At 36.1% G+C, this 14,777-nt stretch overlaps 2 protein-coding genes across 8 annotated transcripts in view; one reads left to right on the forward strand and one right to left on the reverse strand.

Moving 5' to 3' along the window:
- The window catches only part of NF1 (neurofibromin 1), a 256,997-nt gene that overhangs the window by 42,047 nt on the left and 200,173 nt on the right, over positions 1-14,777 (reverse strand). For 4 of the 5 annotated variants that reach the window (XM_004267159.4, XM_004267158.4, XM_033423420.2 and 1 more), the window contains 3 exons: positions 5,820-6,252; positions 4,893-5,233; positions 2,286-2,488 (listed from right to left, as the gene is read on the reverse strand). In XM_004267159.4, the coding sequence (XP_004267207.1) occupies positions 2,286-2,488; positions 4,893-5,233; positions 5,820-6,252 (977 nt within the window). Of the gene's footprint in view, positions 1-2,277; positions 2,489-4,892; positions 5,234-5,819; positions 6,253-14,777 lie in introns of those variants that run through there. The other variant, XM_049702450.1, reaches the window with a different exon arrangement.
- On the forward strand, positions 8,707-12,998 carry EVI2A (ecotropic viral integration site 2A). Of its 3 annotated transcripts, none has more exons than XM_049702462.1 (3): positions 8,707-8,911; positions 9,367-9,436; positions 11,396-12,998. In XM_049702462.1, the coding sequence occupies exons 2-3, from the start codon at positions 9,434-9,436 to the stop codon at positions 12,110-12,112; spliced, it is 720 nt and encodes a 239-aa protein (XP_049558419.1). In that variant the 5' UTR covers positions 8,707-8,911; positions 9,367-9,433; the 3' UTR covers positions 12,113-12,998. The 3 variants fall into 3 exon arrangements, with proteins under 3 accessions (XP_049558419.1, XP_049558420.1, XP_004267210.1); XM_049702463.1 differs by having other exon boundaries at positions 9,382-9,436; XM_004267162.2 differs by lacking the exon at positions 9,367-9,436 and having other exon boundaries at positions 8,709-8,911.

The following is a 14,777-nucleotide window of genomic DNA, read 5'->3' on the forward strand; positions in this document are numbered from 1 at the left end:
CGTTCTTCTGCCTCAGTTATTCTGCTATTGATTCCTTCTATTGTATTTTTTATTTCAGTTATTGTATTGTTCATTTCTGTTTGTTTGTTCTTTAATTCTTCTAGGTCTTTGTTAAACATTTCTTGCATCTGCTCGATCTTTGCCTCCATTCTTTTTCCGAGGTCCTGGATCATCTTCACTATCATTATTCTGAATTCTTTTTCTGGAAGGTTGCCTATCTCCACTTCATTTAGTTGTTTCTCTGGGGTTTTACTTTGTTCCTTCATCTGGTACATAGCCCTCTGCCTTTTCATCTTGTCTATCTTTCTGTGAATGTGGTTTTTGTTCTACAGGCTGTAGGACTGTAGTTCTTCTTGCTTCTGCTGTCTGCTCTCTGGTGGATGAGGCTATCTAAGAGGCTTGTGCAAGTTTCCTCTCAACTCTTAAGTATGTTGATAGTTAGAACTTATTTTGGCATCTTGTGGTTTGGCATTAAGATGAAGACCCAACTTAATTCATTTCCCAGCCTCATTTCTTAAATGATTTACTCTTTCTTCTATTAGTTTATGATACTTCTTTATCAATCTGTTTCTCTTAAAGTGATGTGACTGCTGATTTTTGAACACCCGTTTAAATTATTGCACTGTTGTTATGTGTGAACATATTTGTTAATTCAAGCCCCTCTCAGTTTTCTTTCCTTTCAATATTTTCTTAGCTATTGTACTTTCTAGTGAAATGTACAATCATTTAAAGTTCTACCTCATTCTTTTTTTTTTTTTGCGGTATGCAGGCCTCTCAGTGTTGTGGCCTCTCCCATTGCGGAGCACAGGCTCCGGATGTGCAGCCTCAGTGGCCATGGCTCACAGGCCCAGCCGCTCCACGGCATGTGGGATCTTCCCAGACCGGGGCACGAACCTGTGTCCCCTGCATTGGCAGGCGGACTCTCAACCACTGCGCCACCAAGGAAGCCCTCTACCTCATTCTTAATCCTCAAATCTCATAGATATTTTAAAGGAATTACATTGATATTGTAATAATCTGGGAAGAACTGTTCATCCAGGAACACAATACCTGTGTCCATTCACTCAAATCTTTTTTTTCATATTAATATGTTTCAATAAGGCTTTATACTTTTCTTGTTTTGTCAGTCTTACAGATTTTCTTTTTAGGGTTATATTCTTACATCTCTTAACTGTAAAAATATATAGTGATCTGGTCTCACGGAATTTTCAAAGCTTTCAATTACTTAATACAGAAAAATCAAGAAATGTGTTTGAATGCATAAAAAGAAGTTTTATGTATTATGGAGAGAGAAAGGGAAGGGAAGAAAACGTCAGGAGGGACTTCCCTGGTAGCGCAGTGGTTAAGAATCCGCCTGAATGCAGGAGACACGTGTTCGAGCCCTGGTCCGGGAAGATCCCACATGCCACGGAGCAACTAAGCCCTTGTGCCACAACTACTGAGCCTGCGCTCTAGAGCCTGTGGGCCACAACTACCTAGCTCGCGTGCCACAACTACTGAAGCCCACGTACCTAGAGCCTGTGCTCTGTAACAAGACAAGCCACCACAGTGAGAAGCCCATGGACTGCAACGAAGAGTAGTCCCTGCTCGCTGCAACTAGAGAAAGTCTGCATGCAGCAACGAAGACCCAACGTAGCCAAAAATAAATAAATAAATAGATAAATAAATAATTTAAAAAAAACTATAAAATATTATTCATGACATTGATAAATTAAAAAAAAAGAAAATGTCAGGAAATAAGCTGGGAGAAGAATAACATTTATACTACTATAGGATCTGAAGACAGACAGACATAAAGAGTAGATGTTAAATTTATGACACTTATCAAAGCCAAGTCAGGAGTTGACTCTGGACTCTGTATTTTGTGCCACTGCATTCTCCATGAAGTGTACATGAACAATAAAATCACAGTTCAAAGTCAACCTGAAGAAAAGAGGAAATGGCTACTTCCCTAAAATCAAGGAAGTGGATACTTTACTCATTGGGAATAACCTGCTAAGAAGAGAAATACTAAAGCTAATTAAACTGAAATAGTACGAAAAATGCTTTGTAAGTTGCCCAGAGACATAGATGGTATCAAAATCTTGCCACCTTGCTTGTACTGCCGGAATTTTGATGGATTTCTCAATGTGGTCTACCATGAAGTTTCTTCAGTCAGACGAAAAAACAGAAGTAAAGAAGTGGAACTATACTAAAGATTTCACTGGCAAATTCTGAAATGAAACGGTTGTCTCTGAATCTTCTTAGAATCATTGTTAGTATCAAAGAAAATTATCATTACTTACTAGATTTGCTAAATCCAGAAATACACTCTTCCAAAAATTCTAAGGTGAGGTGTGGCTCATTGGCTGCCAGTGTCTTGCTAATAGAGACAATAAATAGGGTGTTGTTGGCTGGGATACATAAACCTGATGTCTCTAGTAACTGGCCCTCGATTTTTAAATTAAAGGTACAAGTTAAGGCACACAGAAGATTATAGGCAGCTGACCTAGGAGAAAACACAAATTAAGTTGTTTTAAAACTTATTCTTATAATTCCAAAATTTTTTCATAACATACAACTTACAATTCTATTACCAAGCATAGATCAACTATTTTTAAATTTTATGATCAATTAGAGATAAGATTTTGTGATTCTATGGTAAACCCAAAATACCCCTTTATCATTTAGGGATTTTTTTAAAAGGGAAATCTTCACATAACCAGAAGAGAACTGTGAGGCTCCCGAGACAGCGAATATAAGGCCTTTCTAAAAGACATTTCATTGGGATATAAGATATGAGAATTTTATGGTCTTAAGGTGGATCAATATAAAGAAAGTCAGAATAAGGCATATCGTATTTTCAGTGAGGCCAAAACTCAAATTGTGGCTCCCGCTCCCACTAGATCCAGTTAAAACTGGGATAATGAGAAATAAGATGGCCCTCATCAAATTAGATTGTTAAAATCTTTCATCAGCATCTACTGAATTTCTTTCTAGGTGTCCTACAAGTTATAATACAAACTAGAGGTCAAACATTTTTTAAATATAATTAAGTCCCCCCTGCCATTTTTTTCTTTTATGAATTCCTACTATTATACATAAGCACTAAATTAAAAAAAAACAAACAAAACCCAAACCATAATATATATCCAGGTTCCATGAGAACTAAAAGCTCCCTTATAAATGTCTAAATATACACTTAAACAACTTAGGAAACAGCTCAAAAAACTCAATTTTTAGATTGATTTTTCTCCCCTATCCACAAAAGAAATGGTTTGCTCAGTAAATTTCAGGTTTTCCTTACCTCTGAACTTTCATCATGCTAATATATTTATGCAACAACCATATGGGGGGAAAAAGCCACTGAAATTATAAGTTTGCCTCAAGGCTTTTTCTCTGCGACAACATGCTTCAGCAAAAAGCAGAAGCTGTCAGCTTGCTTTATTTCACAAGAGAATAGAGGTTCATTCAAGCTAATAATTTTTGGAAGTTTGCTAGCATTCTTCTATAAGGAATTTTGAATTAGAAATTCAAGACAGACTTATAGTTCCATTTTCCTAAAATGGAAATATTAATATTATTGTTTCTAAGTTTATCTTTTGCAAACTCCTAGGAATTCTGAGTGATACTATTTTGACAGTGACCTTCACTCTGTATATTTCAACAGCTACAAAGAACTGGGATTCCTCAAACTGGGAGTAGGTGTCACAGACTCCTCTGAGAGAATGAAAGCTAAGCATACATGAAGTTTTGTGTATATTTTGTGGGAGTTCATGAACCCCATGAGGCCCATCCAGGTAAAGAAATCTTGCTGATTTTTTTCCCTCTCAAATAAGGGAGAATTTGGAATTCTAAAAAGCCCATTTATAAACCTGGGTTATATTATACCCAAGGGAAGATTTTCTGAAGCTAAGAATTTATATCTGTAAAAACTTGACAGTCCCAAGGTACCTGGAACAAAAAATTATCTTAACATGAAAAAGAGAGGGGCAGAAGAGGGAAGTGGTGCAAAGAGACGATGGCAGAGAGAGGAAAGGGTGGGTGCAAGTTGGGAGGAAATAATATTTGCTAAGCACGAACTATCTGCTAGATGCTATACTATACTACCACACATTTATTAAACTTTTGTAGGTTTATGAGGAAGGCAACGTTACCTTTATTTTAAAAATGAGGCAACTAGAGCTCAGAGAACTTCAGTACCTTGCCCAAAGTCATACAGAGAAGCAGATCTAGATTTAAACCTAATCTACTGACTCCACAGGCCCTGCCCTTTCCTCATTCATGTTTTGATTACTAAGCCTAACCAGAACCAATTATACTCTGCTCATCTGACATCTGTATTTGTCTTAAGCTTTCTTTCAAGAATTTTGTTAAAGTTACACAGGTGGAAACTATGCTACGTTACTGAATTACTGAACATTAAGCCCTCCTTTTCTTTTCTTTCTTTTTTTTTTCTTTCAGTTAAAATGCTAAAGTTATAAGCCCTCCTTTTCAAACAATGATAATCTAATTTGACTGCGAGGAAACTTAATAGTGATGTACTTTTGAACATGGGAAAAATTTAGAGAACTCAGGAAAGGAGAAACTTAATTTAGAAATAGACTTTTAGGGGAAAAAAAAGATTTTTTTTTTTTAAAAAAAACAAACGAACAGAAAAATCCCCCACCAAAACTGCTATGCTGTATGTTTCAGCTGCAAGTTGAAAGAACATACATTGGTTTAGTGTGAATCACCCTATTCACAATTCCACAGTTCATGCGAACTGGATGAGGTCATACTGGTTAACCAATATAGAATACCTGCCAATTTACAGTATTAAGGTAGAAGCTGCTTTAAAAGTTTATTAATTGGTCTCATTTTAAAACCAACAAACCTTGAATAAGATTGAAATGAGTTTTTTATAAACCTACCGTAAACTAGGGTCTGAACTGCCTAAATTAAGTAATGCGATATTGAGCAGTGTCCCAGGGACATCTTTTGGGCGAATCTTGGTGTGCTGGGGGATGGAGTCAGGCTGCGACAGCTCCCAACGTGTCCGGATGTGAATGATAGACTGAACAATGGCTTCACACTCTTGGTGCATGAAGGTCAGTGGTGTGCCCTGGTTTGCAATAGTTAAGGTGAACTGGTTCTCATCCACTAGGCAGATCTCTTCAATTTCCGAAGCATAATAGATATCATTTAGAAAGACTGACTGCCCCAGGACTTTTGTTCGCTCTGCTGAGGTTACTTGAACAGCAGTAGAACCAACCTGAAAAATGGTAGCAAGAGGGTAGAGCGGAAAAGAATTAAATTTCATTACGTAGAATTCTGAGAGGTTTCGAAAACCAACCAAACAAAATACCATGTTAACCATTTAAAGAAGAGTTACCACCATTATGTATTCAAATAGGTACAATAATTATTGTCATAAATGCTGTCAAAAGTGACTGAAAACAGCAGAAAAAAGTTATTTTTTAAAAGGTCAAGAATCCTATGGATAATTACAGGTTTTATCTTGAAGGTTCACCTTCCTCACTCTGCAAAAAGCATGTAATAATCAGAAGAACTCTCAATAGGTAATTTTCCACTGTTCACATATTCCTACTGTAAGACACATACACAGCAAACTGCCCATTCTACAACACTCTCCTGCCTCCAGTCCAACCTGGAATATTATTAAGGGTACACCTCTCCAGTTTTCTGCAGGACCTCCATGAAGATACAGAAAGCTTGGTTTTCTTCCATCTGGACTTTACGTCTGATATATTACTACCGGGACCCTGGGGAGTCCAGTATATAGTCAGGTTAGTCAAGAAAGGCAATGAATCACTTACCTAACAGGGAGTGAAACTTACTTTAATAGAAACCTTGGTGTCTTTGTGAGCCAGCTTGAGAGCATTGTGGAATACCTTCAGGTCCTCTTCTAAAGCCAAGGTGGCAGCAGGTAGTTTCTGTTGTTCATGCTCAATGTGCTCGGCCAGTTTCCCAGGACAGTCTATGAAAATGAGTCTTTTGCTGCCTTTGAGGCCAGTCAGCAGCCGCTCGTGATACTTGGTGTATTCCCTGACCCAGGAGTTACAGTTATAGATATAGACTGCAGAGACATTATCATAAGCAAAGCCAGGAAAAACAACAAACCACTTGGAGAGAAAGTCTGTTTTAAAGCGATTGCTAGGCCCAGTATGGGTAAGGTCCACTACAATTTCATATGGCTTTGCATAATATGGCTTTAAAGTAAGTAAGACGTGGTATATCAGCAAATCGCCATTGATTTGACCAGTTTTGAACCTAAGGAAGATGAAAAAAAGTACACAGATCATTAACAAAGTTCTGAATGGATATACAGATGCTACTAATCTACTTTATTCCCTTATATTGACTAGTTTTCTAGAGAAAACTAACTATAATATTAAACAATTACACAAAGTCTGAATCCATTTTTTAAATCACTTGTTCTTCAGACACTGAGAAGTAAGGCTGAAGTAAAATGGAAGAGACAAATCCCCAGATCAATAACTTTGAGCAACAATAACAACCACAAACCTGCCCACCATAGTCAAGCAAGGAGGAAGTCAATGGACTTTGGTTGGTTGCTTCTAGGCCCATCCAAGTTCCCAGGTGAACAGTCTGGGTGGGAATGACCTACTTGGAGTCCTGGAGTAAACTGAATGACTTATAGTCAATTCCTTTATCCCACCGTGACCAGAGAGAATGGTTCAACAATGATCACATGACTCAAAGCAGAACAACCAGGGCCAAGAGGCCCAATTCAAAGACTTCAGCTTAAACCATTGGGAATCGAGACCTTTTTCTTTCCTGATGTTTATAAATGAGGGACCATATAGCTCTGGCAGCTGTTAGCTTATATCTTGAGATATGAAGGAAGAGCCTGTCTAAAAACTGAAGAAATGGAGCAGAGAAATGAAGAGCGAAACTGGGGCCCCGGCCATTTCATCTGAGTCCTAGATAAAGCCCCTCTCCTGGGATCACATTTATCCCTGTACTACTCAGTTGTGTGAGCCAATAAATTCCACTTTTTGATTAAGCTGTATTAGGTCATATGTTGCTTACACTCAAAAGAATGCTAATCAACGTGAGGAGTCAAAACAAGGACCATCAGAAAGCCCACAAATTACAGTACGGGAATTTCAAATCAAAACCACCAGTGTTCTATACTTGATGACTCAGGTGGTACTACGAAGTAGGCTAAGATAAACATCCTTTCCTAAGAGTTTTAAGTCTTACTGGGAGAAAATAAGACAAAACTATGACAAGTCAAATGATTTTAAAATAAAAGAAAAATATTTCAAGAACAAAGAAAAGATATGAGGTAGTATGTAATCACTTGCCAAAGAAATTGCAGAGAAAAATACTTTTGTTAAGTTCAAAGGAGTGGAGAAATCAACACAAACTGGGTAACCAGTGATAACTACATAAAAGATGCTGAAGCGGGCAGGAGGAATTTCAAACTCAACAAGAAGAGGGATGGGCAGGCCTCATGGAGAGAGGGAAAGGAGAAAAATAGGTGACCAGATGTGTTGAGGTAAGAATCAGCTAGTTTAGCTAGAATGGAAGATTCACGTAGAGAAGTTTTAAGAGATAAAGATGGAAAAATACAGAATAGCTAAATTGTGAATGGACCAGAACTGTTCAACTAAGGGGCTCAGGTTTTCTCCTAGGAGACTGGCATTTCTCAGAGGATGTTCTGTGAAGCACCAGCATCAGAATCAACTGTGGTGCTTGATAAAAATGCAGTTTCCTGTCCCAGCCCAGACCTACTATATAAGAATTTATGCAGTGAAGCCTGGGAATTTTCATTGTTTTGAAACAACCTTCTCATCTGATATTTATGTGCACAAACATTTCTGAATTGCTGCTGTAGGTGTTAGGGAGTTATTCAACCACATTTTTTAAAAGAAAGGGGTGTTATGATCACAGAAAGTGATATATACAACATATATGAAGGAGTCGGGGCTAGTAAAAAAAGATGTTGTAGTAGTCTAGGTATGGTTTAATAAGCATCTAAAGTACTAGGGTTACGGTGAAAATAAGTGACAATGAAAGAAGAAACTGACTCAGAAATATGAAGAAAGGACCGACATGATCCAAGGTCTGATCAGCGCTGAAAGAAAGGACTTGAATTAAAAGGACTTGCTGTATACCAAGGCTCTGTCATTACAAAGAATGTTGCTACCATGAACAAAAACAGAGATCATGAGGGGCAGCCACTTAGGGGGAAAAATGAAGTCCATTTTAGACTGAATATGAAGTGATGACAGGACATTCTAGGGGAGTGTGTGTGTGTGTGTGTGTATATACACTAAACCACACAAAAGCATCTTCTGTCCCTTATAATCTAAGTGTATCAGATATTCTCTCTAAATTATTGTTGCAGTTCCACACTTTGAGATGTTGGTTATATACATTACTGTTTCTATTATCTGACCAATACTCCGCGTCTCCAAACTCAGGTTATCAAATCAGCCTGTGGTATACAAATACAATTTTTAGAGATGATTTTAATGCTCAATCTCAGGGAAAATGCTATTCTCTCTTCATTTTAATGATACTAACCTATCATTCAAGAGCATACAGCAGGCATACATAATAAATGTAAGGTCAAAAGGCATTAAGCAGAAAACCCTCCCTGCCCTGGAGGCGGGGACTTGTTCTACAAAGCCTCCTGTTATGCCAGTGGCCAACTAGACAAGTTGGAGTTTTTTTCCCCTGTGACACGTGCTTTAGTTGCAGTGGAAAGGAAATGTGTCATCTGTGGTTAGTGGAAAGCTAGCTGTACATATCCTTTTTTACTGCAGATTTACTTTTAGGCTCAGATTCTTCAAGTCTATTCTGCCTTAAATTACTTGGAAGCTGTGCTTCAAGACAAGAAAAGAAGTGGCTTATTAAAATCAGGTTATAATAAGATTTTGACCAAGCATTTTGTAAGGTAGGTCATATATATGGCTTTTCTTATGCCTTTTCACTTATAACTTCATACAGATTAGTGTTTGAGGAAGTGCTTTCAAGCAGTACTTAAGTATCTTACTAACAAAGTAGATTTAGTAATGGAAAACGTATGCTCTTTTTTTCTCTCCTATTAAGTAAAATTTAAGTAAGAAATGGAAAGATTTACCATCAACATAGAGCTTTAAATTAGGATTAAGAAGGATCTGAGCTTAGACTCCAGAGTGAATTGCACAGTTTTATTTGTTATTAAAATAAGTTTAAAAAATAAATTTCTCTTACTAATGCTTAGGCATTATAAATTTTATTGAAAATGACCAGAGATAAAGAAAACTTTTGATAACAACCTGGCCTCCACTGCATAAATCTGGGATGTAGAGACAGCTCTCTATTCTTAGGCATTTGTAAGGGTAAGAGAAAGTCTCATTTTGTTAACAGTTTGTTTATTTGGAGATGACAGTACATCTGGCTGAAGACAATCAACAGCAGGCCTATTATCTATCCCATGGTGAGCACTGTTAAAATGTGTACGAATACTATGATGCATATTACGTTGTTAATGAACTAATGTGACAAGAATAATAACCCGCTTTAAATCATTTTAGCATCTAATGCAGAAGTCCAGTCTAGTTTAAAAGGATGGAAATTACTTGCGAACCCAATTTAAAGTATTTCTCTTTGTGGAAGAATCATAAAGTAGCCAAAGATTTATGTCATTCAACTTAAAAATTGAAGCTGGACAGTACTAGGTAGAAGTCAGTGCACAATATCTTTAACTGTCTATTAAAGATCATAATCCAAAAAGTAATCTTACTTCTAGAACACATAAGAAAGGTCTCTTTCCCTCCCTATTATCAACAGAAAATATTACTTCCGAAGTTAGTTTCCAGTTAGCATTGTTTACTATATGCTAATTTTGTTTGTATAACAATATTTCACATTTGTTATTCTTAAGTCAACTATACTTCAATAAAAAAACATATGTACATGTACATTTTTTGAGAAGAAGAAGAAGAAGAAGCATGAGTAGCAGCGGTATCTGTGTCACCTGAGTGGGTTAGAAACCTTAGGTCCCTCTTAGACCTATGGAATAAATCTGCATTAAAAAAACCAACAACAACAAACTCCCATGTACATTTTTTGAGAAGAACTTATATAAAATAAAGTTCTTAGACAGGCAATTTTATTTAGTACATCTCAGGAGAATAATCTAGTTTTTGCTTCTACTTCCCTATTCATATAAATGCTAACAATAAAAATACTCTTACAAAAGTGGCTCAGACTGGAATACTATTTTGAGAGATAGCTCAATAATGGTAATAAATCCTTCCTGCTTGTTTACCAGTACCTGGAACAGATATGCTAGTTGTATTTAAATCTTCAGTCTTACAGTGAATAATGAAAATCAGGATCAGACTTTGTCCCCTTTGTGGACTGGCTTCCAGAGAGCTCAGAGCCAAAACTGAAATTCCACTTTTTCCTTTATAGGTTGAGACTTATGATCTGCCTTGACTTCCCAATTGAGTCAAAATCCCCTTGATCTTGATGTTGTATTTATTTCTATTAAATATTTTATTGTATAATTTATTTTTAAAAATTATGTCAAAATATTCACAGAAAAATTCTAAGCATAAATAATAATGAAAAAAGTCAATAATTTTTGTTGAACTTTTGAGATTATTCAAAAGAAACTTGCCTCTTTTTCTCTGTTAATGCCAAATGTTTAGGATGAGAAAAGTCGCATGCCTTTGCTTTCAGAAAGCCACAATAAGTCGGGGGATATAGAGGTGAAGGGAGACCCACCACCATAAACTGCTTTCACAACTACTAGGAATATATTTCTAAGTACCAGCTTTATTCTAAGCTTCAAGATAAACACCCAAGAAGAAAAAACAACATCTTGAATTCCTACTTGAAGTCCGTTTTCTTTTGGTTGCTACCACACTTCCCCGTTCCTGAACTGCGCCCCCCATCACCACAAAGCCATTTGCATTTTCTTTTCATACATGAAGCAAAATGTCCCATTTCTCCTTTACTATAAAGACTGGTGACTCATTTGTTAGAGGATGGGGAGTTTCTACAAGGAGTTTCCTTAAATGGTCAGGAAGAAAAAAAGGAGGAATCAAAAAAGTAAAAGCCGAAGTATCTGACTCAAAGCTGAAGTCTAGCATGCTTAAGAGGGAGAAAACTATAAAACCACGGTATTCAGTTTACAATGATTAGTAGATATCTGTAATGCTACCTTTTAGCATTTAAACAATTAACAGAAATTAAATTGTTTCTTTATATGTAGCCTAACAGAAAAAAAAAATCAGTTCAGAAGGAATTCAAACAGGATAGCAAATGTTAGGCATGAGCTTGCAGCTAATTTATAACATTATCAGCTGTCTATCTTTTAACTACAATTACCAAAACGAGGAACCGTTATTCTTTCACAAGTTAACAAATTTTCTTGCTATCCCAACAGATTACCAGTATACTCACGGACATGGAACACACAGGACATTACCTGCATCTTGCCTTTCTGATGACAACAGTTTTTTCTTTGTCTCCTGGAACAAAAGCAAACTATACCCATCTGTGGGCTAATAGTACTACTGTCTTGGATCCAGATATTCAAAATAAGATGGGCAGAAGCCAAAATGAAAACATTAACACAAACCCTACAACTCCTGAAGTAGATAAAAAAGTTATTTCTACAAAAATGCCTGAAATAGCAACATCATCTCACATGGCATCTTTAACTCCTAAATCTGAACTGGAGCTTTATATATCTTCCGTTGTCAGGAACAGTTCTCCAGCAGTACATAGCGTTGAAAACACAAGCAAAAGTCACAGCGAAATTTTCAAAAAAGGCGTCTGCGAGGAAAACAACAAAATGGCTATGCTAGTTTGCTTAATTATAATTGTGGTGCTTTTTCTTATCTGTACAATTTTATTTCTATCAACTGTGGTTCTGGCAAACAAAGTCTCATCTCTCAGACGATCAAAACAAGTAGGCAAGCGTCAGCCTAGAAGCAATGGCGATTTTCTGGCAAGCAGTGGTCTATGGCCTGCTGAATCAGACACTTGGAAAAGAGCAAAACAGCTCACAGGGCCTAACCTAATGATGCAATCTACTGGAGTGCTCACAGCTACAAGGGAAAGAAAAGATGAAGAAGGAACTGAAAAACTCACCAACTAACATATGCTTTAGTGAAGAAAAATGCAAAGTAGCAATGAGAAAGTTTCTGGAGTAAAAATGAAGTCAGTTTGATATTTAATGCCAAGGTGTTGTTCTGATGGTCTAAAATTTAACACGGCAGGCTGTGCAATTTAGAATCAAGCAGGTGAGAAGGGGAGAAGTATGCCTGCTTACTTAATTACTTAAACTGTGCCTGACACTATTTTAAAAAGCAAAAATAAAACCACCAAGCATCTGAGGAAGGTTTTAAAGACAAGCTGAAGGAACTGACTAATACAGGTAGAAAGGGACAATTAAATATTTCCTGTTCAGCAAGAGTAGTTAAATGATCTTTGTCCGAATGTTATTAAATTTGAAGAGTTTTAGTGTGTCGTTAGAGGCAAGTGTATGCTTTAACATCTAACAGAAGTCACATTCTTAATGCATAGAGTTGAACTGTAGTTACGTGGTACTTTCTTTGCTGAATGTGACAGAATCCATACCAGCTCATCTATCAACACAGCTAATGTTATGCTAGATGTTTTCATCTTTATATACGGCACACATAAGAAAGTGGTTTTCTACTCTAAATATTTAATTAAAACTTTAAATTTTGTATAATAAATTAAGACTTGTTAGAATAAAAGTGACTACGTACATTTTCATTCACTTTATTATTTTAGAGAATACACTGTCAAGATCAATAAGAAATAGAGCTCAACTGAAACAGATGAGATTTATAGCCACAACAGAAGGCTGAGTGTAAATGTAAAGTGTATCTTACTGTTTAAGTGTAACATAACTCTACTCCATAAATATTGCTTATTGGATTATTTATAGCAAATATCCAAAGGCTGATTATTTTTTGGACTTTGAGAATGCCAAGTGGACTAATAAATGACCAATTTTATTTATTATCCAATACGACATAAGCAAAGGAAAGATGTGTGTGTGTGTGTGTGTGTGTTTATTCTAATTTGGAAAACAGGATACTTCAGGTAATTCTTTAACCTTTAAAGAAACTGGGTTCAAGTAAAATAATGACTTACATTTAGGTCAAGACTTCCGTCATCAATTCAATATATTACAAAAATTGTTTTGAGAGACTTTCCAAATGTCCATTGAAACTGACACAGGGCATACTTAATTAAAGATCAGACCACATTTAAAAAATCTCATCCCTTACTGAGCATTTATTTTGGGCAATATGCTAGACATTTAAGAAAAGATTTTATATATTTTTTCCAAGTATTACCACCATCTTACCCTCCCTTCTAGGTTAGTGATTCTCATCCCGACTGCAAATCAGAATCACCTGAAGAGTTTAACTCACCAGTGCCTAAGTCACACCCCTTCCTTCTGATTTAATTAGAATGGGGTGAGCTCGAGCTCCAGGCATAGATAATTTTTGCATAATTCCCTAGGTCACTGCTCTTGGTCATCAAATTCAATTCTTAAAATTTCCACAGCTCCAAAGATCTAGGTTACATTTTTTTTAAGGTTACCTCTTAAAATGAGAGGGGGGAAAAAAGCATCAATTTTATTATCAATTTATTACCAATTTATAAAAAATCCATTTCCTAAATAACAAATCATAACCACATTATTTCAGAAAAAGGTAAACATCAACAAAGGAAAAAGGAAAGCAAGAGAATACTCATGCCGATTGTGGTACATCAGGTTATCTTTTGAGGGGTAAAAAGGATCAGACTTGAAAGGACACTGGCTGGGCAGAGCTCCCATTCTGTGCAAATAAAAAATCTGAGATTGTGTACTAGAACAAACAGTGACAACACAAAGCAGTCCTTGAATCAAGTGTCATATATAAATACTTGTCAGTAAACTGAAACAAATTAGTGCCTTTTTAAAAAGAAGAAATTAACTAGACAACTACTTTCCTATTCAACATACATTTTCTCACAAAACAGAAAGCTACTGCAGGAATATTTAAAATTCATCACTCACTATCTTGGCTATTAAACACAAATACTCAGATTGACAGTATCCAATGGTAGCTCATGAAAAGTGGCTCCTTTCCCAACTTGACCAGTGTTTAAAGATGATAGGTTAAGATATGTTTTGAATTCAAAATTTAAAAGTTATCTTTGAACTAAGACACTTTTGTTTTCTACCCTTGGGGTGCTATGGTCCACATGCTTATTAATCCAGGGATTTAAAAATAGTGAAACAAAAGTTTATACCATATTTAAAAAGTTTATAGCATATTGTATACTATATATATAGCAAATTATATTACATAAAATAAGTTTGTAGCATATTAAAAAAAAATTATTCTTTTTGTACCAAGTTTTAAGTGCCTTGAAGTTAAGAACGAGGTCTTAACAATCTGTGTTCCTCTGCAGTGACCAGGGGAAAGCGGGGCATGGTTTAATGCTTACTGTATCTACTATAATAGGTGCTATGCTAGGCACTTTACACTTATCTAATTCCATAATACATTTATAAATTAACAATTATGATCTCCATTTTTCAGATGAGGAAAGAGGCTAGAAGGTGACATGCCCAAAGAAATCTGTATTCAGACTGACTCATACTCTTCTCAACATACTTTGCTTATTAGTTAACTTATTTAAAAAATGATTCCCAATTTATTTTACGTTGCACCGACACTTACTTTGTCGGTAACCAAAGAGCTGTGGACTTGAACTCAAAAATCATTTAGGAA

The sequence above is a fragment of the Orcinus orca genome, chromosome 19 (assembly GCF_937001465.1).
Source record: "Orcinus orca chromosome 19, mOrcOrc1.1, whole genome shotgun sequence".
In the NCBI taxonomy this organism is placed as follows: Eukaryota; Metazoa; Chordata; class Mammalia; order Artiodactyla; family Delphinidae; genus Orcinus; species Orcinus orca.